The sequence below is a fragment of the Bos grunniens genome, chromosome 5 (genome assembly GCF_055505025.1).
Source record: "Bos grunniens cultivar Pamir isolate PY7600 chromosome 5, Bosgru_T2T1.0, whole genome shotgun sequence".
NCBI lineage: Eukaryota > Metazoa > Chordata > Mammalia > Artiodactyla > Bovidae > Bos > Bos grunniens.
The window spans coordinates 13,396,433-13,424,082 of record NC_141169.1 but is presented as its reverse complement, the minus strand read 5'-3'; the positions used below and the strand labels follow the sequence as shown (position 1 = coordinate 13,424,082).

The 27,650-nt window shown below is 39.7% G+C and overlaps 1 protein-coding gene across 6 annotated transcripts in view; it reads right to left on the bottom strand.

Annotated features, from left to right (window-relative positions):
* Positions 1 to 27,650, bottom strand: part of TMTC2 (transmembrane O-mannosyltransferase targeting cadherins 2) — a 497,284-nt gene that overhangs the window by 55,451 nt on the left and 414,183 nt on the right. For 5 of the 6 annotated variants that reach the window (XM_086398902.1, XM_086398907.1, XM_086398908.1 and 2 more), the window contains exon 12: positions 23,303 to 25,960. The exons of the other annotated variant lie outside the window; for it this stretch is intronic. In XM_086398902.1, the coding sequence (XP_086255028.1) occupies positions 25,781 to 25,960 (180 nt within the window). In that variant the 3' untranslated portion in view covers positions 23,303 to 25,780. Of the gene's footprint in view, positions 1 to 23,302; positions 25,961 to 27,650 lie in introns of those variants that run through there. 6 annotated transcript variants of the gene reach the window in all.

Sequence of the window (27,650 nt, the reverse complement as noted above, 5' to 3'; positions counted from 1 at the left end):
GACCATTTTTCCTAAAATGAAATAAAGAATTTAAAATGTGATGCTGCACTTTGAACTTAACCATGCCTAGAGTTCCAGTACACTCAAAAAACTGTTCTAATTTTGATCTTCATCTTCAAGATTGCAGTAGCCTCCTAGGACTTTGTCTTATACATCAAGTTATTATCCTTTTTGTATCAGGTCTGCTATAATTGTTCATTATAATTACAGCTGCTTAATTTAGCAGATGGCTGGAACTGAACAGTTCTTAGAGGAATTAAATATGGTTATGTCATTTCCCAAGTTGATTTAAAAGAAGTAATTTGAGATCAAGCAATGTTTCAGTTTCAGTGCTAGTTCAGAATCATGTTTTAGATGTTTAGTTTTAGATGTTTTCTTTTCTCCACTTCTATAATTTTGAATATCTAAAATGAACTAAGTCTGTGTAGTCAAGGCTATAGTTTTGCCAGTAGTCATGTATGGATGTGAGAGCTGGACTATAAAGAAAGCTGAGCACCACAGAATTGATGCTTTTGAACTGTGGTGTTGGAGAAGACTCTTGAGAGTCCGTTGGACTGCAAGGAGATCCAACCAGTCCATTCTAAAGGAAATCAGTCCTGAATATTCATTGGAAGGACTGATGCTGAAGCTGAAGCTCCAATAATTTGGCCACCTGATACAAAGAACTGACTTATCTGAAAAGACCCTGATGCTGAGAAAGATTGAAGGTGGGAGGAGAAGGAGACGACAGAAGATGAGATTGTTGGATGGCATCACTGACTCAATGAGCATGAGTTTGAATAAACTCCGGGAGTTGCTGATGGACAGGGAGGAATGGCATGCTGCAGTCCATGGGGTCACAAAGAGTCGGACACGACTGAGTGAATGAACTGAAACTGAAAATGAACTGGGTTGTTGTTTCAATTTTTTAGGTTTCATGTTATTCAATAAAGAAATAAAGATGAATAAATAATTGCACCCATATCCCACATTTTGCTTCATGATTGATTGATCCAGAGTCCCCAAAGGTATTTTCCTATTGTGTTTGCACAGTATTGGCTCTCATCTTTTGTCAGCAAAGACAAGGTGGATAGAAATTATTTCTTACACCAAACTTCTGAAACATGCTAATTCTATTTCCCGTGAATAGCCCATATGGCTCTCAAGATCTAAGTAAAGTGAAAGTGAAGTCGGTCAGTCGTGTGCGACTCTTTGCCACCCCATGAACTGTAGCCTACCAGGTTTCTCTGTCCATGAGATTTTCCAGGCAAGAATACTGGAATGGGTTGCCATTTCCTTCTCCAGGAGATCTTCCCAACCCAGGGATTGAACCCTGGTCTCCCGCATTGTAGGCAGACACTTTAACGTCTGAGCCAGCAAGGGAGTCCCAAGATATGTGATCAGATATAATTAGCACAAAACAGAGAGGCTTCATCTAAAAGAATATGTCATCTATGTTTTTTGTTCAATGGATATTTAATTGGCCAAGAAGTATTGAGCAGGATCACACATTTTCAAAGACAGGAAACTGAAAAGGAGTAATTGCTCATAATCCCCTATCTCTCGCTAAATAACAGGGTCCTTCTCCCCAGCCGGGTATCTCTTCCAAAAAGGAAATATTTTTAAACCAAGATTTCACCACTCATAAGGATTTATTCTTATATGCTATTCAATATCTTTGAATTTCCAATTTCTGTGCTCTCCAAGCTATCTACTGCTCCTGTTGATTTTTACTTTGGACACCAGAGGAAGCAAAGGAAGCTAATATTTAAGGGTGTGCATAGATGGCATCCGGTCCCATCACTTTATGGGAAATAGATGGGGAAACAGTGGAAACAGTGTCAGACTTTATTTTTCTGGGCTCCAAAATCACTGCAGATGGTGACTGCAGCCATGAAATTAAAAGACGCTTACTCCTTGGAAGGAAAGTTATGACCAACCTAGATAGCATATTCAAAAGCAGAGACATTACTTTGCCAACAAAGGTTCGTCTAGTCAAGGCTATGGTTTTTCCTGTGGTCATGTATGGATGTGAGAGTTGGACTGTGAAGAAGGCTAAGTGCCAAAGAATTGATGCTTTTAAACTGTGGTGTTGGAGAAGACTCTTGAGAGTCCCTTAGACTGCAAGGAGATCCAACCAGTTCATTCTGAAGGAGATCAGCCCTGGGATTTCTTTGGAAGGAATGATGCTAAAGCTGAAACTCCAGTACTTTGGCCACCTCATGCAAAGAGTTGACTCATTGGAAAAGACTCTGATGCTGGGAGAGATTGGGGGCAGGAGGAGAAGGGGACGGCAGAGGATGAGATGGCTGGATGGCATCACTGACTCGATGGACGTGAGTCTGGGTGAACTCTGGGAGTTGGTGATGGACAGGGAGGCCTGGCGTGCTGCAATTCATGGGGTCACAAAGAGTCAGACGCGACTGAGCGACTGAACTGAACTGAACTAATAGATGGGTGATGCAGTCAGGGGAGCTCATTACTATGATATTGTGTTTTGTATATAGACACCTTCTTCTGAGGAAAAAACGGATCTTAATTTCAAATAGGAGGTCAGCTTTGTAATTCCCCTCTGAAACTGGCAAATTAAAACAAAAAGGCATCTTCTATTGAGTACTGGGATTGTAATGGAAAGTAGTTAGGAGACCTGGGTTTGTGTTTTTGTCTGCCACTTGCTATTACTTTGGATTTCAGATCTCTCTGTTTTAATATCTTCTTCATAACCACAAATTATGGCCATGAAGAATAGAATAATGTGTACATATAATAGCATGTATGACTATTATATATATTTTTATGTTTATAATATTATATACATATAAAAATAATAAGAAAGCTGTGGTACATATGCACAATGGAATATTACTCAGCTATTAAAAAGAATGCATTTGAATCAGTTCTAATGAGGTATATGAAACCGGAGCCTATTATACAGAGTGAAGTAAGTCAGAAAGAAAAACACCAATACAGTATATTAACGCATATATACGGATTTTAGAAAGATGGTAACAATAACTCTATATGTGAGACAGCAAAAGAGACACAGATGTAAAGAACAGACTTTTGGACTCTGTGGGAGAAGGGGAGTGAGATGATTTGAGAGAATAGCATCGAAACATGTATATTATCATATGTGAAATGGATCACCGGTCCAGGTTTGATGCATGAGACAGGGTGCTCAGGGCTGGTGCACTGGGATGACCCTGAGGGATGGGATGAGGAGGGAGTGGAGGGGGTTCAGGATGGGGGACATATGTACACCCGTGGTGGATTCATGTCATTGTATGGCAAAAACCACTACAATATTGTAAAATAACTAGGCTGTAATTAAAATAAATTAATTAATTTAAAAAATAATGTGTACATAAGTAATATATATGTTGTTATTTAGTTGCTAAGCCGTGTCCAACTTTTTGTGACCTCATGGACTGCAGCACACCAGGCTCCTCTGTCCATGGGATTTCCCAGGCAAGAACACTGGAGTGGGCTGTCATTTCCTTCTCCAGGGGTTTTTCCCCACCTGGAGACTGAACCCACATCTCCTGTATTGGCAGGCAGATTCTTTACACTGAGCCACCAGGGAAGCCCTAAATTATATATGTGTGTGTGTGTGTGTGTATATACATAAGTATATAAAAATGTGTATATATTCTATATATATACATAAATATATATATAAGTTCTCTAGGAATGATAAAAATACTGTTTGTGTAAAGATATTTTTAACATTACTGTTGTCAGTAATCTCTCTGCAGAGGAGTTGAGAGAAAGGAGTGGTAAGATGCCATCCATGGGCATTCTTGTGCCCTGCTTCAGGCTGTTTTCACGACTGCTGCTCCCCTCCTCAGGATCCCCTCAGGAGACACCAGAACAGATATACACTCTTCCCTGGGCCTGGTCAACTACACACTTTGGATCCCAATCTTGAAGATGGCAACTACTGCAGTGATGATTAATAGCAGTCCAGTCTGGCTGAGAACGGTTTGCCCAAGAGAAACCTTCTCTCAGGCTGGCAGAAGGGAAAGGGCATAAGTTTTACCATCAGACAAGCTCATTTTCTAATCATGGTTTACCACTTATCTACTAACAGTTGGATCCTGAGCAGTTACTCAATCCTAGTAAATCTTGTAATCTTGGTTCCCTCCTACTAGATTAAAAAGAGCTGAACTACGTTTTAACGATATTGTAAGGCTTAGGTGAGAAACTAAAGTGAAGCTTCTGGTGCAATTTTGTTCACTTGGTAGGTCTTTAATATGTCTTCTTTATTTCATCCTCAATTCTTTTTCTGTTCTTCTGGCAGCATCCAAGGAGCTATCAAGAACATTCATTGTAGACTCCTCTCTGAACCAGTACTCCTCAGCCCGTCCCCCGCAAAACCAGCATCTCCTCTAGAAAAAAAAGTGTTCTGTTTTTCTTTCTATAAACCTCAATGACATTCACTGGAAAAGTTATCCTTTTGTGATAATTTCTTGTGATCCAAAGTACCTTTCCAATTAATTCTTTATTGTGATTATTTGCTGTATTTTGCAAAACAGACATTGGGAGAAAGCACTAAAGACCTCTTATGTGCTTTTCCTCTACATCACAGTATTTTGGTTTATAAGTTTTTGTTTTATTTGAAACCAAGGAAAGCTTTTCATCTGCAGTCCATTCTTTTATAAAGAGTTACAAACTTTTAGAGTCAGTTTTGCTGTCACTTTGCATTTATTTTACCTGAGTTCCCTAGTGGCTATGCCAAGAACACAATCAGTTGGGTGATTCAAAGAGAAATTCTTCTGGCAAGCACTGATAAAACAGTAATGGTTATTAAAACTTCATATGATAACGAGTCAGTTCAAAGAATCAGAAGATAGAACATTTTTAAATGTCATGGCATGCTCTACTGAATGCATCACATATATTGTCTAAATTCCACATGATCTCCCGCCAACAGATGAAAATATTGAGTATCTAAAAGATTTAATAAATTTTCCAAGGTCATGTGTCAGAGAAAGATGTAGACACTGCTGATTCTTAACCATGGCTCTTTTCACTAAGCCGTTAATTATTGTTTTATGTGAGAGAGAACGGACACCAAGGGCTCTTCACTGATTTGAAGGAGGAGACATCTTGTGCTGGAACACCCAGGTTACTCTTCATTTTGACCTTATCTCCCATTAAGATATTATGAGATGGGCTCCCTTCATATTTTTCTTGAGGGTTTTCATTTAATATTGAGGAATGAAACACAAACATGGTTCCCTGCCTTTTTACTTTGTCTCAGTTTTCCATTTGTTTTCATGTTTTCTTTTTCGTAATTCTTCACTTCTAGTTCTAATAAATGTATTATTTGTTTTCATCACATAGGGCCTTTCAAATCATCTCCATTCCTTAAAGATAGGTATGGAATGAATGAATGGAAGTATAAGTACCTCTATAGAGAAAAATGCATGATCATATGAAATAGTTTAGGGCTATAAAAAGTGTGATGCTTTGAATATAAATGATGCTTCTTATCCTCTTTGCCCTATATTTCACTCTATTTTATATGTTAAAACAGCATAGTCCCCTGCATGTCCCGAAGTATAGCCAGGCTGAAGCCCATGAGAAGTAACCAGGAACATTCCAGGAATTTTAGCAATTGCAAAAACCACCTTGATTTGCCCTGTCCTTTTCATCCACCTCTTGGTTGGATCCAGGTTCTGATTTGGGGCTCTCTTCTCTGGCTTTTGCTTCCCCCTCCAGTGCTTGGACTTTAGGGCTAAGTACATCTGACTCTGGGCTTGCATCTTCCCCACTTTCCTAGGCCCTGGCTGAAGTTCACCTCTACAGTCTTCTGCTCCTTGCTCTTTCAGGATCCACTCCTCTCCTGGCCTAGCGTCCAGGTCTCAAAATCACGCACTCTGCTTAATGGAAAATTGTTCAAGCCAAAACTGTTCTTCCCCAGCAATCAGATACATTTTCCCAAGGCACTGATCAATTTATCCATGTCTCCCCCGCCATCACATGATCTCCCCAGTGAAGTAAACATTAACACAATGCAAAAGACAGGTTTTTTTCAAATCCAGGAGGTCGAGTAAAGAATGTTGCTATAAAGTAAAATAAAAGTCTTTACATGAGCGGCATATTTTTTCCTTTCTTATTCCCTTATCATGTAACATAAGATGTATTGACTTTACAGCATAGTATTTCAGGATTGTGAATTGGCATAAAAGTACTTAAGTTACTGGATATCAAGGAGAAGAGTTACCATCGCTCAAGGACTTCCCTTCTCTTTTGGGGAAGGGGGGAATAACTGTATCATGCTTGGCAGAATTATGATCTTATTTCTGTCTTTATTTGGAGATTAAGTATGGTTAAGGAGATGTGAATGGATGCCAAGCTGACAAGAGGTGGATTGTGATGGGTAATTTTACATGTCAGTTTGACTGGGCCATGAGGCATTCAGACATTTGGTTAAACATTATTCTGGATATGTCTGTGAGGGTGTTTCTGCATGAAATTAACATCTGAATTGTAGACTGAGTAAAACAAAGTGCTCTCCCATAGGTGAACCTCATCCCATCTGTTAAGTGTCTGAACAGAATAAAAGGCTGAGTAAGGGAAAATGTGCTTTCTCTGCCTGTCTTTGAGCTGAGACATAACTCTTTGCCTGCCTTTGGATGCATCAGACTCAAACTGGAACTTACACCTTTCACACTCATGGTTCTTGGACTTGAGCTCGGACTTGGACTGGAACTATACCATCAGCTCCACCGGGTCTCCAGCAGATCTTGGGACTTCTCAGCTTGCACGCTCTTGTGAGCCAATTCTCCTCATGAGCCAATAATATACTACTCATTCTAGTTTTGTTTCTCTGGAGAACTCTTTTAATATACCTGTTCAACACTTAATCACTACTTGTCATTAAATAATTATTTATGAGATCATTTATGGTCCAACTACATATCCCCTGTGTGTGTTCATTTGCTCGGTCATGTCCAATGCAGCCCGCCAGGCTCCTCTGTCCATGGGATTTCCCAGGCAAGAATACTGGAGTGGGTTACCATTTCCTCCTCCAGGGAATCTTCCCAACCCAGAGATAGAACCCACATTTCCTGCATTGCAGGCAGATTCCTTACCGCTGAGCCACCAGGGAATCCCACATATCCCCTGACTGTACTACAATATTAAAAACTATTGTTATTATTATAATTACAATGTAAATTAAAAAACTATCCACTACAGCAACAATAATGACATCCAATCCTTGTTTTACACTAAAAATGCTAGGTCCAGGTTTTAGTACTTTATATGCATCAATTCATGCAATCTCTACAATAAGCCTGTGAGTTAGATATTATTATGATGCTAATTTGCTAATAAGAAAACTGAGACACAGAGAGATTAATTAATACACTGAAACACATCCACAGCCAGGACTAGAAACCTAGCAAGTTGGACCTAGATCTCCAACATGCAAAATGTATCTGACATTATTTTGCTTTGGAATCCCATAATGAAGGGTAGTAGTCTTCTTCACACTGTATTCTCTACACCTAAATACATGAGAGAAGCAGCTTGAAAGTATATGTAAGGTCTTATCTACATGGGTTTGATTACAGAAACTAATAAAGTATTCTCTAAATAAAAAAAAAAAAAAGAAAGAAAGTATAATAATAAGCAAGGAAGTTGTATTCTGGAGCTAAGCCCCTGGGTATGAATCCCAGTCCTAACTCAATCACTTTTGACTGTGTGATTGGAGGCAAGTTACTTAACCTTTCTGTGCCTCAGGTTTTCACCAGCATTATTGTTAAGATTAAATAAATCAGTATTTGTAAAGTGCTTAGAATAGTATCTGGCATTTACTCTGGCAAGTACTCAGTAAACACTAGCTTTTCTAATGATGCTAGTTTTACTCATTAATTTATTCCCATCGCCCATAAAAAGGCATATAATAAGAGATTCAACAAATACCTGATAAATTAAAGAATGCATTTGTTGTAGTCCATGTTGCATTCTTTTACCTGACAACTGGGCTGCTTACTTGCCTTCCCTTCAGCCCTTCATCACCTGTAATGTATGAGGCACTGCGCTAGAGATTAGGGTGATGAAACTGAGTAAGACATGATGCTGTTCCTGCGGCATTTGGAGCTGTGCACGTAGACTGACATAAGACACAGAATGTGGCATCATGAGTAGAATAACATTTTCATCTGAACATTAAGTCAGAACAGATGATGGAACTTCTAACTCGGGAGTGGGGGTAGGAGAAGGACCACAACCACCAGCAACGTGGATGACCTTCCGCTGTGAGCTACCCGTAGTAACAAAGGGAAACATACCATTCTCATAACTGTTTCCCCAAATATCAAGGTAATGCTGCTGAGGACACTGGTTTGTTAGGAGGAGCAAACTCAGGTGTGACCTTACCTGCAAAAAGATGAAATGGCTACCCACTTCCTACATACAAAACAGGTGGCAGAGGGGTCTCCTAGCCCCTGCAACTCTTCTTATACTACTGAGACCAAACAGGTTCTAGGCCTAGAGGAAAGAAAGAGGGCATGTCAGTGAGGAAGGTATTTTGCCGGCTAGCGTCTAAATGCCCGATGAAGACTGCCTTCCAGATGGGGGTGACTTTTCTCAGGTAACAGGAAGTCTGGCAACAGGCAGGTAAGGGCCTTGGTTCAGCTGCTTAAGAGTTTTATCAGGAACTGAAGTCTAAGGTGCTGGCTTCAGCTTTTATATTCATCACCCCATAGTTGCAAGATAGAAGCTCTGGCCTCCATATTTCACTTTCCTATTCAAGACCTGAAGCAGGAGGTAAGATGCCAGCCTTTTAGGAAGAATGCACAGTCTTTCCAGAACCCCGCTAGCAGACCTCTGCTTGCATTTCATCGTCACATGGGCAATGCCAGCTGGACTCGGGCCTGGAAAAGCCAGAGACAAGTCTATCACAATTCACTTAGACAAAGGGTCATCTAACTTTTCTGTAACAGGCCAGATAGTAAACATTTTAGGCTTTGCAGGCCATACGGTCTGTGTAATCACTCCACCCTGCCATTCTAGCCTCCATAGGCTATCTAGAAACAACCCAATGCTGCTGCATTTCAACAGCACTGTACTTATGGACTCGGGAACTTGACATAACTCTCACATATGATGAAATATTATTCTTTGGACTTTTTCAAACATACAAAACAATCTGAGGTCACAGCCTGTATAAAAACAGATGGCAGACATGATTGGCAGGAGACCATAGTTTGCTGACCTCTGACTCAAACTGAGAACAGTCCACCTACTGGATCGGGTCAAAAATCCATGACAAAGTTGGTGTCCTGATAGTTGACTCAGAGGGAGAAATGACTATTGGATAGGGAACTAACAACACAGTAATAAAGGGTAGGTTTAATTTTCCGTATGAAATAGGATATATAGAAAGCATTTAGCATATGATGAGGACATATTTTAATTCCTTTCATTTTCCTCCATTTTCATTTAAAATTCTTTCTTCTTCATAAAGGCCTTTTCTCTGCTCCATGAAAACAGCTGTTCTCCTGATTTTGATTTTAAATAATATTAGGAAAGTTTTTTGGGGGAGGTATCTATCTTTCAATCAACATGGGACTAATTATTTCCTGTTGCCACACTTTAAGGGAAAGCTAAAGAGTCCTAAAATTATGAATTAGAAACTCTAAGTTTCATAAATGTTTCACAGTTTTCTTCCTGGCTTCCAATGGTGAGGGAAATGCAAATGAAAACTTAACATAGAAAAAGATACCCTGGGTTCTGCTTTGGCCCAATCTCATTCATTATACATTCTCCACTTACAAGAGAGAGGGAACTTTAAAAAAAAAGATTTGTAGCAAGCAGAAAATAGGCTCCCTCTTTATATATTTAATTACAAAGGCAATTTCCTTTATAGCCTACTTACAGGAATACCTCTTAACATGTTGCCAACAGTATCACAACTTGTTTATTCAAAGGTTATGTGTGAAGGAAAGCTTTTTGATATTAATCAAGTAATTTGCTAGCATTGCTGGGAAAAGGAAAATGTTAACTTTATCCTGAAAAATGAAACAGCTCATTAATCAAGTTCACTCTACTGAAGACAATTATGGAGAGACAGAGGGCAAACAGGCCCTTCAGATAAGAAATTCCTAAACTGATGATACTTTTAATAGGATTTGACATAGACATCTGCATAGAAACTAATGAAGTAAACAAACTTTAATCACCTTACAAATCCAATATATCAGGTATTTATGAATTCAAAAGTTACCATTTGTTATTAATTGAAAAAAATCCTAATGAACCAAATTCAAGAGCAAAATTCTTGCACATGGACAATTTAGTTGGTGTTCATTTATTATCTCCAGTTAAAGTTAAGAGGTGAAACAGAATATGCCTGTTCTTAAAACATCTGTCTCATTTTTTGGTTCCCTCAGCAGCACACCCTTGTAGGTTTGAGACTGGGTTTCCATCCATCAATATTAAATTCTGCAGTAGGAGGCTTTTAAAACTATTTGTATAAATGTAGCTGAATGGATAAGGTTGCAACATAAATAATATGAAAAATAACTCTGTTCTGAGGCAATATGGTACATTAGGAGGAGGTCTTTTTTCCTAGCATGATGAATTGCAAATATCTATTAGTCAAAAGCCAACAAAGAGTTAAGTTTTATAAGTCAGGCGTATCTGAATAGTTAATAACATTAAAGCTATTGAGATAAAAGAGAAGTTTCCATAATATTGCCAATTATTTCCCCGATTCATTTGCAAACTTTACTGTTACTAAAATTAAAAATTTACTAACTTGTATGATGTTAGCCATCACAGAAATGCAAATTAATACCACAATGAAATACCACTTCCCATCCACTAGGATTTTTACAATAATAATTTTAAAAGGGGGCTTCCCTGGTGGCTCAGGGGCAAAGAACCTGCTTGCCAATGCAGAAGACATAGATCTGGTCCCTGATCTGGGAAGATCCCACATGCCACAGAGCAGCTAAGCCCGTGCACCACAACCATTGAGCCTGTGCTCTAGACCCTGGGCGCTGCAACTACCAAAGCCCGTGCACCCTGGAGCCCACGCTCGCTAACAAAAGAAGCCACCACAATGAGAAGCTCAGGCACCACAGCTAGAGAGTAGCCCCCGCTCGCCGCAACTAGAGAAAGCCACACAAAAACAAAGACCTCGCACGGCCAAAAATAAATAAATAAAAATATCTTTAAAAAGAAAATATTAAGTGTTGTTGAGGATATGGAGATGTTCAGTTCAGTTCAGTTCAGTCGCTCAGTCATGTCCGACTCTTTGCAACCCCATGAATCGCAGCATGCCAGGCCTCCCTGTCCATCACCAACTCCTGGAGTTCACTCAGACTCACGTCCATCGAGTCAGTGATGCCATCCAGCCATCCCATCCTTTGTCGGCCCCTTCTCCTCCTGCCCCCAATCCCTCCCAGCATCAGAGTCTTTTCCAATGAGTCAACTCTTTGCATGAGGTGGCCAAAGTACTGGAGTTTCAGCTTTAGCATCAGTCCTTCCAAAGAAATCCCAGGGCTGATCTCCTTCAGAATGGACTGGTTGGATCTCCTTGCAGTCCAAGGGACTCTCAAGAGTCTTCTCCAACACCACAGTTCAAAAGCATCAATTCTTCGGCGCTCAGAACCGTCATATACTGGGGATGGGAATGTAAAATGGGGCAGGGACTGTGGAAGACAGTTTGGCAGTTGCTCAAAAAACTAAAATAGGATAATTCTATGACCCCACAGGGAGGCCTAGCGTGCTGCGATTCATGGGGTCGCGAAGAGTCGGACACGACCGAGCGACTGAACTGAACTGATGACCCACAGTTCTGCTCCTATGCACCTATTTAAAAGAACTGAAAACAGGTGTTCACATAAGAGCCTGCAGATAAATGTTCACAGCAGCACTATTCATAATATTCCAAAAGTGGAAATAACTCATTTTTTTTTAATGGTGTGACAGAATTTATAGCCTAAGGAAATTATCAAATGTTTAAAAAAATTCTAGGTAAATCATCATCTTTGAACAGTTTGGAGTACATTTTTATAAGATCATGTAGTGGAGAAAAAAGTATTGACAGCAGATGTGAGAGTCACCTGGGAAGGGAGGAACCGCCTTTGATTAGAGCCGGAGTCTTGAACTCAAATGCCTCTAGGGGCCGAGCATAAGCGAGGGTGGTGGGGACCCTGACACACAGCAGAAAAGTCCTATCTGAAGGGAACAGCAACTGCCCGCAGAGATATGACCCCAGTTGCTAGATATTTTGTATTTCAAGGAAAACCAGAAACCCAAGTTTTTGTTTTTTTTGTTTTTAACTCTGGATTCCTAAATATTTGTTCACATTAAAAACAACAACAACAACAAAACATGTGCAGAGGCTAAATTCAGCCTGTAGGCTGCCAGTTTTCAAACTCTGTTTTAGGGAAAACACCTGGGTAATCAGCTTTCCTTCCAGTAGAATAGGTCTGGAGGCCTTTGCCTAAGCAGATGGCAGGAGTTTTGAGATTGGAGTGAGCACAGCAAAGAGGACTGCCTGAAAGGCGGCTGAAACCCACGGAGAGAAGCGGCCAGTGAGGAACTCCCCTCGCCAGGGGCGGCTAGAGAAATGCAGAAAACCAGGATGTTCAATATTCAATTTTAAGGTTTTGATTAAATCCACTCCATCACTGAAACCTTTTAAACTGGCCACATACACAAATGCAAACGGTTTTAGGGGAAATCAGAACAGAAAGTGCTCTGAATGGCAGAGTGGTAAAAAGAAAAGGCCAGCAGAGAACAGTAAAAGCTGAGGCTGACAGCCTTGGGATTTAAGAGGATGAGATTAACGAGAACTACGGAATAGCACTGAATTCCCCATAGGAGATGGGGAGGCCGATCATCAGGCTGAGCTCAGCTGCCACCTGAACTGCAGGAGAAAGCTTCAGTTGGTACAACATTTTAATTAGAAGCAATCCATGGCAAACCCCCACTACTGACAGGCAAAGAAAGATAATAAAGTGGTTGTGACCCAAGCATTTGTACAACTGAGTGATCCTCTCCTTTTCCTCCTGCTTTCTGACCATGTATGGATGTAGTTGGAATTGGTCTTCAGTTCTGAGTGAAATTCTTTCAGCCAGAAACACTCCTCAATCACATCCGATCCTCAAAGACTAAGGGGATCAGAAAGGGAAGCAGGACTCCTCTGGTGTATTGATTGCGTACATATCCATCAATGTCTGCCCAGGATTTAAAGTCATCAGATTAGGAAAGAGAAAGATCTGCTTTTGTACTGAACATGACTTTGAACAAGTCGTATGGCCATTGTAAGATTCTGAATCCTCATCTGGAGTTTGGATTTGAGGATAATTATGATTGCCTTGTCTACTTTGCCAAATTGTTTTTAAAAAATAAGGACAAAAACAAAATGAAGCCTTTTGAAAACTGAAAAACATTCTAGATGCAAAAAAGACAATGACAACAGGAACACAATCTTGAGAGTGAAAAAATGAAATAATGTACTCTATTCAGATTTATATCTATGGGAAGCACCCCACTGCACTGCAATTCCAAGGAGCAACTTGAATGCCACTTATCTGATATGAAGTCATTGAGGGAGTTAAAGCCAATGGAGAAAGCTGATACAAGTGGGGCATTTGGGTGGTCACCTCATTTTCAGCACTGCTCAGAATTACTGTATGTGTTGTTCCAGTGTTAGAGAATTTGTATTGCTTAGAGAATTGTATTGCTTAATAATCTGGTTAATGTCTCCAAAACGAAATATGTTTAAAACTAAGACTTTTAAAGGTCAATTTGGCAATTTCTCTTATCCTAGAAACAGAGAGCTACAAATCTTCATTTGTCCTGTCTTCTCATTATCTGAGTGGTATTTCTTTTCCAGAATGACAGGAAAGTACCCTAGATAAAGGAATGATTCAGCTTGGTTGTTGAGAGGCAGAGAGAAGAGTTTGAAGAAATGTGCCAGGGTGTTTATAACAATATCTTAAGAAATGCCTGCCCCCATCTCCTTTTGACCCTTGATTGTCTGGATTTAAAAAATTCATCTTTGGACAAAAGCTTTGATCTCACTTTACTTCCTCTGCTAATCAAAACATCTCAAAGTATATCTCATTCCTGATAATGACTTCCTCTCCCGGAGGATCAAATGAACAGACACTTATGTTTTGACTCATGTTTAGTTGTAGACTTTCCAGCCACATAGTGAGTTAGAGAGAGAGAGAGTGTGTGTATGTGCGTATAATGTGTGCAAGCACATGCATGTGCATTACAGAGAGGAGATGGACAAGGTTGGTTAAAGGGAATCACACAGAATAGTCAATGATCATAAGACTTGTAGCAAATCTATTTCCTGTTGCTACACTGTTGTAGAAAAATGGCATGCAATTCGTATCTTATTCTCAAGTGGCACAGTGCTGAAGAATCTGCCTGTCAACAGTGCAGGAGACAGATTCAATCCCCGAGTCGGGAAGACCCCCTGAAGTAGAAAATGGCAACCCACTCCAGTATTCTTGCTGGGAAAATTCCATGGACAGAGGAGCCTGGTGGGCCACAGTCCCTGGGGTCTCAAAAGAATCAGATACAATTGAGCAACTGAGCATGCATGTGAATTCATATTTTACAATTATTCTCTGGTCTATAAAAGGCTTTCATCTAGATTACATAGTGCATCTAGCTAGTACAGTCCAAAAGATTTACATAGAACAGCTTCAAGTAAAATAAAAGATAAAAAGCTAGCCAATTTCAACATGAAGGGTCATGTCCAATTTGGTTATATCTATTGAAATGTTGCACATTGTGCTTGCTGAAATCACTAAGGAAATTTGGATCACTGATGCATCATGGCTAGATCAGAAGAAATAACTGAGCAGTCATCAGACGACAAGAATGGATCTTTGGAAATGGTTTCATCAACCCTAATACTTCTCTGTACCATTTACTCAGCTCAACTGTGTTTAGTGAGGCATGGTTGATAAATTTATCCTAAAATGAAGAGTTCATGTCTTAATTCAGGGACCCACACTGAATTTAGTAATACCCTCATGTATGCCAGCCATAAAAAATCCATGAGCGAAACTTCACTGGTATCAACCTTCTCTTCCAAAGAAGAAAGATGCTTCGCAAACTCCAGACGGCTGGCATTGGGCCATGGAGGTATAACCTACAGGTAGGACTCAACATTTCACCTGCTATGTTTGATTGCTGTGAATGTGTAGTCTAAGCTATGTCATTTGACTGCTCTAAGCTACAGAAAGCTACACTTTCCTTCATTTGAAAATGCAGAGGTCAAACCTAATATTTGCTCTTGTTCCTGTTACAATTTCCATGAGTATCACTTTGTGGCCATTTGAGAAATAGACAGGGCTGTGGTTCATGTTTGCCCTCTGATGGAGAAGATAAGAGGCTTAGAGAAGCTTCCTGATGGTAGACACTGACTAAGGGGGAACAACAGAATGGGAAAGACTAGAGATCTCTTCAAGAAAATTAGAGATACCAAGGGAATATTTCATGCAAAGATGGGCTCGATAAAGGACAGAAATGAGACAGACCTAACAGAAGCAGAAGATATTAAGAAGAGGTGGCAAGTATACACAGAAGAACTGTATAAAAAAGATCTTTATGACCAAGATAATCACGATGGTGTGATCACTCACCTAGAGCCAGACATCCTGGAATGTGAAGTCAAGTGGGACTTAGGAAGCATCACTACAAACAAAGCTAGTGGAGGTGATGGAATTCCAGTTGAGCTATTTCCAATCCTGAAAGATGATGCTGTGAAAGTGCTGCACTCAATATGCCAGCAAATTTGGAATACTCAGCAAAAGCCACAGGACTGGAAAAGGTCAGTTTTCACTCCACTCCCAAGAAAAGCAATGCCAAAGAATGCTCAAACTACCGCACAATTGCACTCATCTCACACACTAGCAAAGTAATTCTCTAAATTCTCCAAGCCAGGCTTCAACAGTACATGAACCGTGAACTTCCAATGACAAGTTCGATTTAGAAAAGGCAGAGGAACCAGAGATCAAATTGCCAACATCCGCTGGATCATTGAAAAAGCAAGAGAGTTCCAGGAAAACATCTATTTCCGCTTTATTGACTATGCCAAAGCCTTTGACTGTGTGGATCACAAAAAACTGTGGAAAATTCTGAGAGAGATGGGAATACCAGACCACTTGACCTGCCTCTTGAGAAATCTGTATGCAGGTCAGGAAGCAAAAGTTAGAACTGGACATGGAACAACAGACTGTTTCCAAATCAGGAAAGGAGTACGTCAAGGCTGTATATTGTCACTCTGCTTATTTAACTTATATGCAGAGTACATCATGAGAAATGATGGGCTGGAAGAAGCACAAGCTGGAATCAAGATTGCTGGGAGAAATATCATAACCTCAGATATGCAGATGACACCACCCTTATGGCAGAAAGTGAAGAGGAACTAAAAAGCCTCTTGATGAGAGTGAAAGGGGAGAATGAAAAAGTTGGCTTAAAGCTCAACATTCAGAAAACGAAGATCATGGCATCTGGTCCCATCACTTTATAACAAACAGATGGAGAAACAGTGGAAACGGTGGCAGACTTTCTTTTTTGGGGCTCTAAAATCACTGCAGATGGTGATTGCAGCCATAAAATTAAAAGACGCTTACTTCTTGGAAGAAAAGTTATGACCAACCTAGATAGCATATTCAAAAGCAGAGACATTACTTTGCCAACAAAGGTCCATCTAGTCAAGGCTATGGTTTTTCCAGTGGTCATGTATGGACGTGAGAGTTCGACTGTGAAGAAAGCTGAGCGCTGAAGAATTGATGCTTTTGAACTGTGGTGTTGGAGAAGACTCTTGAGAGTCCCTTGAACTGCAAGGAGATCCAACCAGCCCATTCTAAAGGAGATCAGTCCTGGGTGTTCTTTGGAAGGAATGATGCTAAAGCTGAAAACTCCAGTACTTTGGCCACTTCATGTGAAGAGTTGACTCACTGGAAAAGACTCTGATGCTGGGAGGGATTGGGGGCAGGAGGAAAAGGGGATGACAGAGGATGAGATGGCTGGATGGCATCACCAACTAGATGGACGTGAGTTTGAGTGAACTCTGGCAAATGATGATGGACAGGGAGGCCTGGCGTGCTGCAATTAATGGGCTCACAAAGAGTCAGACACGACTGAGCTACTGAACTGAACTGAAAATCACTACAGATGGTGACATAGCCATGAAATTAAAAGACGCTTGCTCTTTGGAAGAAAAGTTATGACCAACCTAGACAGTATATTAAAAAGAAGAGACATTACATTGTCAACAAAGGTCCATCTAGTCAAAGCTATGGTTTTTCCACGAGTTATGTATGGTTGTGAGAGTTGGACCTTAAAGATAGCTGAACACTGAAGAATTGATGTTTTTGAACTATGGTGTTGGAGAACACTCTTGAGAGTCCCGTGGACTGCAAGGAGATCCAACCAGTCCATCCTTAAGGAGATCAGTTCTGAATGTTCATTGGAAGGACTGATGTTGAAGCTGAAACTCCAATAATTTGGCCACCTGATGCAAAGAACTGAAAAAACCCTGATGTTGGGAAAGATTAACGGTAGGAGGAGAAGGGGATGACAAAGGATGAGATGGTTGGATGGTATCACCGACTCAAAGGGCATGAGTCTGAGTAAACTCTGGAAGTTGGTGATGGATAGGGAGGCCTGATGTGCTGCAGTCCATGGGGTCACAAAGAGTCAGACACGACTGAGCGACTGAACTGAACTGAATTGAGTAGTAGCAGCAGGCTAACTAGTCTTCAGCATCACTCACAGAGAAAAATTTTTGAATGAATACAAGTCCAAACAAAAATTAGTGCTATAAATTGAAGTGACAAAAACAAGATAATATTCCTTGACCCATTTTACAGAAACAGTAACACTTTGCCAGTACAGGCACATTTTAAAACTAACATCAACAGGGTAATTAGGAAAATAGATCTGATGGGCTATGATGAAACCTAAAACTGATGTATTCTTTCATATCATTTAATGAAAAATTATTCCATTGATGTTTAGTAGCATACAACAGAGAAACACCTAAATCTTTGGTGATATAGGACAGATTTCTAAAAAGATACTTTAAAACATAATTTCATTGAAAGTTCCCCAACAGCCATCATCAGAAAGTACAGGCAAAGGCACATTTACAGAATAATATTCTACTGCAAAGGAAACATAAAATATATAGATGTGAAGTATAATTACATATTTAAAATAACATAAAAAGATAAAAAATGAAAGCCTATTGAGATTATTAATTGGCTTAATGTAATTTGATAAGTTGCTGTCTAAAGAATTTAAAAGCTAATTATTGCTAGAGTCAATATGGTCTTTACTTGTTAAGTGAGATCAGAAAAGGGCCTACATTAAATCAAAGGGATTCACTTGTTTCTAATCCTCACACATTCTGATTCTTTGTAACCGATGATCTAACACACAAGACAAGGGGAGTGTCCAACTGAAAAAAAGGCATTTTAATTATTTTATGACATTTTTAGTATTTTTGGAAAGAAATTAAATTGCTTGACTTCTCTCTCAATGTCTTAAAAGCTTTCATTATAGTCTTTAGCTGCTCAAAGATGATGCCAAGAGAATGTTCTCAGAGGAGTTATTTCATTTTGAGTCTTCTGGGATAGAAAAAAAGATGCATGATAGAAAATTGTTTGAAAAAAGTTTTTCTAGGAGTTTTGAGCTATTACTGAAATATAGAACTCTATTTTCTCCATCCGACTAGAGAACAGCTGATAGCTTTGTCTTGAATGAGGGATATACCTGTCAAATCCAAAGGAGATAGGAGAGAAATTAAATATATTTTAGATCAGAATTGATGGACAGTTCCAGCAGAAACTTCCAATGGGTTGAACATTTTTCCAGCCTCTTCACTGGTTGTGCTATCCAGGCTCTTCTTTGTTCAACTTTTTCTCCCCTACAATCCAGTGGCTCAATCTTGGCAGCTTATTAAGCCACCAAAAAGGACAGTCTCAAACTTTTCCACTTAAATTCTCTTCCCTCTGCAGCAGAAAGTTAATTATTACTAATGGCAATTAACTGTTCATTCTCCACATGCCCATCCTTTCTCTTTCCAAAAACAGAAAGGCTTTGGCTTTCTCAAAAAGGTAGATTGATGTTCAAATAGAGACACATGGTGGTTAATGTATAACCAATAATAATGATTAATTTGTAGTTGCCAAAAGCATTGTTGATATCAGATATACTGTGTTCAGAAAAGATGACATAGTTTTGGTCTTGTTTCATTGGTGAACTATAGCAAAGTCTTAAGATCCTAAGCCAGGCCAAATTCCCTACTTAATTCTTTTTTTTTTTTTTTTTTTGGTAAAAACTGTCGTGTTCAGAAGACCCTGATTCTCTACTTCTGATTATGGAGGAAAGCACAGCCCTATTTTGCTGAGAGACATGGGTATAGCACAGTCAGGAGTGTGCTATAAGGAAATCTTGAGCTGTTGCTGAGTAGAACACAAAATACAGCAGACAAAGGTGAAAATTTGACAGATGAAACTTCAATTATCTTGTTAAAACTGTTATATAACTTGATTATACATTGCCTTATTCCTCGACTATAGGATAAAACTTAGCTGTAAAGGATTTTATGTTATGCATAAACCCCCTATGGATGTATGAGGTTACGTTCCAGCTTTACAGTTAAGGAAAGCAGGGCTCAGAGGTATGAAATAACCAGTCCATGTCCCAAAGCTAGCAGGCAGCAAGCCTGTCCCTGCCCTATGCTCACATGTCCTGTGTCATGAGAGAAGTCCGGCAGTGAACCCGAGTCTGGAGGTGTTTCCTCCACCTGCTCTGGTACTTCTTTAGCTATTCCATATTCCACAAATCACATTCTCTACTTCTCCTACAACAGATGATCATCAAGATTAAAGGAGGTTACTATGAATGTTTACATCCCACCAAAATTCACATGGTGAAAACCTAATGCCCACAGGTGATGGTATTAGGACGTGACTAGGTCATGAGGATAGATCCCCCAGGAATGGAACTAATACCTTTATAAAAGAGACTCAGAGATCTCTCTCACCCCTTCCACCATGGGAGGAGACATGAGAAGTCCACAACCTTCAAGAGGGCTCTCACCTACCATGCTGGCACTCTAATAATAGACTTTCAACTTTAGCACTGTGAGAAATAGATTTCTATTGTTTATAACAATGGTCCCCATCCCTTTTGGTATGGGGGACCGGTTTTATGGAAGACAATTTTTCCATGGACCAAGAGTGTAAGGCCCACAAGTTAAGTGATTTAACCAAGTTTCCAAAATTAGTGGCAGTTATACAACAGCTATAGAAATGTCAGATATTAAGAGGTCTTAGGATATGAAAACATTGCACAATTGGTTCCATTTTAAGATAAAAGGAGTTTTAACGTGACTTGAGTACACTCTGAAACCAGTGAAGGCCATGTCTTTCTTTTCTGACATTGTTTTTCTAGGCTGGCACATTGTGTCAAGAAGAAGAACATAAAATAGACCGTAAATAAAAATTACATTTATCATTTGCTCATCATCAACATGATATTTTTGAAAATAACTTTTTATAAAGTTGAGATTTGGGGATCAAGTGACTTTTTATTTGATATTTTCATCCTAGTGATCACAGTTTTCCCAGAGTACATGTTTCCAGTACTAAGAAAGAAAAGGCATCTAAAGCTTGGTTATTCTCTTACATGGGAAAAACTGGGTTTCCATAGATAATTTAAGAATTGTAAAGGACTTCCTTAGAGGTCCAGTGGCCAAGTCTCTGTGCTCCCAATGCAGGGGGGCAAGATTCAATCCCTGGTCAGGGAACTAGAGCCCACACACTGCAACTAAGAGTTGCATGCCACAATTAGAGAGTCTACATGCCACAACTAGAGTCCAAATGTCACAACTAGAGTCCACATGATACAACTAGAGAGTCCACATGCCACAACCAGAGAGTCCACATGCCACAACCAGAGAGTCCACATGCCACAACTAGAGTCCACATGTCACAACTAGAGAGTCCACATGTCACAACTAGAGAGTCCACATGCCACAACCAGAGAGTCCACATGTCACAACTAGAGTCCACATGTCACAACTAGAGTCCACATATCACAACTAGAGAGTCCACATGCCACAACTAGAGAGTCCACATGTCACAACTAGGGAGTCCACATGTCACAACTAGAGAGTCCGCATGTCACAACTAGAGAGTCCCCAAACCACAACTAGAGAGTCCACATGATACAACCAGAGAGTCCACATGTCACAACCAGAGAGTCCACATGCCACAACCAGAGAGTCCACATGTCACAACTAGAGTCCACATGTCACAACTACAGAGTCCACATGTCACAACTAGAGAGTCCCCATGTCACAACTAGAGAGTCCACATGTCACAACTAGAGAGTCCCCAAACCACAACTAGAGAGTCCACATGCCACAACCAGAGAGTCCACATGTCACAACTAGAGTCCACATGTCACAACTAGAGAGTCCCCATGTCACAACTAGAGAGTCCCCATGTCACAACTAGAGAGTCCCCAAACCACAACTAGAGAGTCCCCATGTCACAACTAGAGAGTCCACATGTCACAACTAGAGAGTCCACATGTCACAACTAGAGAGTCCACATACCACAACTAGAGAGTCCCCAAACCACAACTAGAGAGTCCACATGATACAACTAGAGAGTCCACATGATACAACCAGAGAGTCCACATGTCACAACCAGAGAGTCCACATGCCACAACCAGAGAGTCCACATGTCACAACTAGAGTCCACATGCCACAACTACAGAGTCCACATATCACAACTAGAGAGTCCACATGATACAACTAGAGAGTCCACATGTCACAACCAGAGAGTCCACATGTCACAACTAGAGAGTCCACATGATACAACTAGAGAGTCCACATGTCACAACCAGAGAGTCCACATGTCACAACTAGAGAGTCCACATGTCACAACCAGAGAGTCCACATGCCACAACCAGAGAGTCCACATGTCACAACTAGAGTCCACATGCCACAACTACAGAGTCCACATATCACAACTAGAGAGTCCACATGATACAACTAGAGAGTCCACATGTCACAACCAGAGAGTCCACATGTCACAACTAGAGAGTCCACATGATACAACTAGAGAGTCCGCATGTCACAACTAGAGAGTCCCCAAACCACAACTAGAGAGTCCACATGATACAACTAGAGAGTCCACATGTCACAACTAGAGAGTCCACATGCCACAACCAGAGAGTCCACATGTCACAACTAGAGTCCACATGTCACAACTACAGAGTCCACATATCACAACTAGAGAGTCCCCATGTCACAACTAGAGAGTCCCCAAACCACAACTAGAGAGTCCACATATCACAACTAGAGAGTCCCCATATCACAACTAGAGAGTCCACATGTCACAACTAGAGGGTTCACATGCTGCAACTGAAGATCCGGCATGCTGCAATGAAGCTTTAAGTACCTACATGCCATGATTAGGGCCTGGCACAGCCAAATAAATAAAAGATATATATTTTAAAAGAATTATAATCATTTCATTTCTACGTATTTTTCACTTAATTTAAATATTATTTTCAATACCATAGAATTTGCTCCTGACTATTTAAGACTCAACTTAGTTTAATGAAGGGATATTGCTAGAAAACTTGGCTTCAGCATTGGAATTGCCACATGCTGCAAGGGGAGAAGAAGATGAAATGACAGTGCAATTAGACTAACTCTGCTATATTTAGTTTAGCAGTAGAGTAATGTGTGCATGTACCAGGGCTTTAACCTTCTAGTTAATGTGATTTTGGATGGTCTTCCTACAGGATGCAATCAGAGAGGACTCTAAATTGGCTTTCATTCCCTCTGCCACTTCGCCACACATTGACCTTTTGTTATTGTTATTCCATAGAAATTTGAGATATATTTCTCTTTGGAGTACTGCTTTAATTTGAAGTTTCTTATCCACTTGAAATTTCTGTGAAGTTTTCTCCCAAGTTTTCTAAAACATTTCTCCAACTTCTTGCAACTGCTCTGATGTTATTGCGTTGGTTCATTGTCGGCTTCCAAAGAGTGCAGAGAAGAGCTTCTGTTTAGCAAGAAAATTTTGGAACAAATGAGAAAGTTCCAAATTAGTGACACAACTTGCTTGAGGTTATTAAAAAACAAACAAACCTAAAGGAATCTACAAAATTAATACCTAAAATGGTGTTTGTGAAAAGTTTCCAGAGATTCCCACATTTCTCCTAGGTCTGTTAAAATCCAAGAGAATGTAAGTGTTACACCTGTAGAAGATTTTTAAAAAGGCTTATAAACATATTTGTTATCAATGCTTTATTGTTGAAAACAAAATCAAAATTCTCTGGCACATAAAACAATTATTTCTACAAAAGGAAAGCCTACAAAACTTGATAATTTATACAAATAACAGTTTCTCAAAAAAATAAAATTTTAATTTAGTAAACTTGTCTTGTGCTCTATAGTTTTAGCACTGTCTGCAATAATCCACCATAAATCCCTGAGCGGAGACATTTTTTTGACCATGTTCTGTAGACCTCCCCAAACCCTCCCCCCGAAGTTGGTCAGTTACTAAGTCCAGCCCTGTGGTGAAAGGTGTCAGGGACATTTAGTTATTAATGATCCATGCATTTTATGACACAGGTCCAATTATTATGCTACTTGGGAACTGGGTCAACATGAAGTGCCTCTACTGTGCAATCAGTGAAACTATCAAGAACCAAGTGTGTGAAAGGAAGAATAACAATTTAAAGACACAAAATGTTAAGACAAGGAAGCCATCATACGTCAATAACTATTTAAATAAATAAAAATGTTAGACACTGAATTCACCTCTATATCCTTATATTAAATTCCTCTTTTTCTTTTTTCTTTGCAATTACCAATGCACTAGAAGATGAAAAATATACCTCAACCCATGCTTTTGGTTTGACCATGGGTTTGTTGTTGTTAAACATTAAATATCATTCTGAAAACACAGTGATTTAGTTATAATTTAACTTTTGGCCCTTCAATGAAATGCTTACCAATAAAATGTTACATATTTGGAGGGCCTTCTTTTTATGCCATTAACAAATCTCTCCCACTACATTATCTTTCTCACCAACACACTAATGCCATAGAAGCACGGCTTTAAATTCTTTACCCCACCATATTCAGATATGCAGCAAAACATATAAAATATGAAGAAACATATTAAGATCTATTTGCACATGTAGCTTCCCTTCAATGGGGACGCTGACCATATACACGTGGAGTATGAAAGGACAAAAAAAAAAAAAGCTAACTTTAAGTTGCAAAGAACTGGTTTAATGAATCAAGTTTTGTTATTTTGCTATGGCAGAATAATAAATAAATAAATATGTAGAGTACTGTATAGCTACCTCCTCTAGGAAGAAGTAGAGAGTGGATTGCTGTTTTTACAAAGTTAATTTTTAGTAGCAAAGTTTGACTGCAAGTCAGAAAATGTTCAATAAATGTTTCTACTTCATTTATAGTCTTTTACTTGTGAAATGATCACTGAAGTGGTTACTAATAGGCAATGAAATAAAATGCCAAATTTGCTAGTGAAAAATAGTTTTCAACAGTGAAAAGCACTTGGCAGGAAACCTAGAAACACGTGGACTAACGCTATAGTCTACTGCAGCTTAAAATAAGATATTTTTTTATGTCTTTTGGGAAGAACAAGTATGATTAAAAATAATTTCTCAAAAACTTATCAGCACTGCTGTTTGAGTACCTATTAGAAAGTGATTAACATTTCATACCAATTGTTTCCAAAATATAAAATTGTTGGTAACACTGTCACACAGACTTGATTTTTAACCCAGCAACATCTGGAAGGCACAAAGCCTCCTCCCTTTTGGACTAGCTGCTGGTTAGGTATTGGAACTAGAACACTTTTTAAAGTTCCTCTTGATTTACTTCCTTATATAAGCATAGGCATTAACTAGGAATAGCCATTTTACAAGGCAATTTCAAAAGCCTAAGAATTAAAACAATGAATTCTCCTAGGCAGTTTTGGGAAAAGTTGGTGACGTCAAAGTGAAAAATGCCTGCCTGGCACACATGGGCCTCTCCCCTCCCCTCCGAGGACGTCAGTGAGAAACATGCTTTGCTTTCTCCTGCACATCCATTACACAACACGAAAAGCAAAGGATGTCCACACGATGGTGACGTCTGAATCATAAAACGTTATGTGCACCAGTCAGGAAACAAATATTGACTCTGACAGGTCCTGACACAGTATTAGAAAAGTTTTCTAGGTTTTGGAAACTGATAAGTAGGCTGTCCCAAAGAGGGAAGGCAGCAACGTTAAGACAAATGGCCAGCTCACCAGAATTCACACCACACTTGAATCACCGCCCATGAACTTGACCTTAATGGTTTACCACGGCTGAAAAGACACCCTTGACTTTCTCTCACAGTGTTTAAGGAACAGTATAATTTCTAAATTAGCTTTCATAAATGAACCACATTTGAAACTTACACCTCTTCCCCCTTTTAGAATGCCAAAAGATCCCGTTAAGTGCTTGGGTTTACAGTTTTATGGGTAATGATTATATCCTTCAGGAAGTTTCCAACATTCCCCCCATTTTTGGTGTCGATGGCTGTGTCCATAGCAAAGTGGATACTCCCAGAAGTGGTGGTGGCCTCAGGGACCTCTGCCCCTGGTCTCCAAGTCCAAACTAGCTCTTGTCATAGCACTGCTGGGAAGCTCTGCTCCTTCATGAGTCCGGGTTTCACGTATGGAGGAGGGTGCGGTCCGGCCTTCCTGTGTCAGGTCTTGGAAGTCTTTAGGCCTTGCTTTTCCATGATGTTCCAGAGCTTTCGGAGATTGGACTGTGTGATGATGTCATCCGGCTTGAGCTGTAGTGCCCGCAGGTAGTTGGCCTCAGCCTTCTGGAGCCGGCCATTGAGATGCAGGATGGCTCCCAAGTTCATCAGAGCAGCCGGATACTGGAACCAGAGAGAGGAAGGAAAACGATTAACAGACCGTGGTAAGCTTTCCTTCATGGAAGACAAAAATCTTCATCCACTTATGCAAATGATTCCCTTATGTCTGGAGGCATTTTATGGAAGCAATTTCGCAATGTATACCAATAGATAAGGATACCAGGAAGAAAAAAAAAAAGCTTTCAAACAGCCGCTGTGTACTTTGTGCTTTAAAAAGAGCAGGCAGTAAGGGAAATAGTTGTTCCTTTAATGAGAAAGTATAGGTTACATATGAAGACCTAGTAACCTAGTCAGACTGTCCTTTCATGAGAAAAAAAGTTAAAAGGGATACAATTTTAGATGGAAAGAATTGAACTTCTTTTCAACTCAATGCCAAGGGAAAAAAAAAAAAAAAGGAACTAAGTGGGAAAAGGTGACAAACAGTGCCTTTACTGAGGTTTTTAAGGTGAAAACCCTGAAAAAAATTCAAATGCAACCACTAAAATCCTTTCTACATTTAACTCAAGTAGTTTAATGAGATAAAGTTTTTACCTTTTAAACTTACGATGGTCAATGTTTACAATAAACATAGCAACAGAGTATGTAGCATGACTTCCCAGGTGGTACTAGTGGTAAAGAACTCACCCGCCAATGCAGGAGACCTAAGAGACGTGGGTTCGATCCCTGGGTTGGGAAGATCCCCTGGAGGAGGACATGGCAGCCCACTCCAGTACTCTTGCCTGGAGAATCCCCATGGACAGAGGAGTCTGGCGGGCTACAGTCCATAGGGTCACAAAGAACTGGACACGGCTGAAGTGACTTAGCATGTACAGTAGTAGTACTAGTTTAATATAATGGTTCCCATACCCAAATTCTCAAACATTAGTTAACAATAAATAACAAGACCCTCCCAAAGGGGGGGGAAAAATACTTTGCTTGCTTTCTAGGAGTAAGTGCTCTTCTGTTCTTGTCTTGTTCCTAGAACTTTCTGGTTAACAAAGTACAGTTAGTATCTTGGCAGTTACATAAATGAATACTTCAAACATCAGATAAAACTAAAATTGTTTATGCTAAGATTATGTTTTCATTTTACAGCTGGTGTCAACTATTAATTGTCCTGGCAACTCTATGATGTAGCCTAAAATAATCACAATTATTTTTACAATTTAGTGTTTTCACAATGCAAGCATTTTTTTCAGCTGAATTCATATGACTCTACTCTTTACTGTAAATACAATTACTTCTAAATCAAAAACTATGCTGGGGGGGGTGAGGTATGGTCGAATAGCTCAGAGTAAATCAACTGGGAAAAGATGATCAGACTTGGATTTGAAGAGATCTGAATTTGAATTCTTGCTTAACCACCCGCTGTGACCTTGGTGAGGTCCCCTAATATATCTGTGCCCCAATTCTTCCATTTATGAAATACTGAAATAACATCAGTTTTTTGCATATTGTTAGAAAGATAAAGTGAAAAAATAAACGTAGCATAGTACATGCACATAATAAACACTCTACAAATGTCAAGTCCACCTTTTCTTGTCTCATTTTGCTTGAGGTCTAACACATGCATGTTTATGATTTTTATGCTGTTACACATATTTTATAATTTTTACTTCAATGGCTGTCTCACATATCTCTGGATGTATACCAAAGTTCTCTTAAGTCAACTTCTGGGCACTATTTTCCAACTTTTCTGTATCCTTTTTCCTTT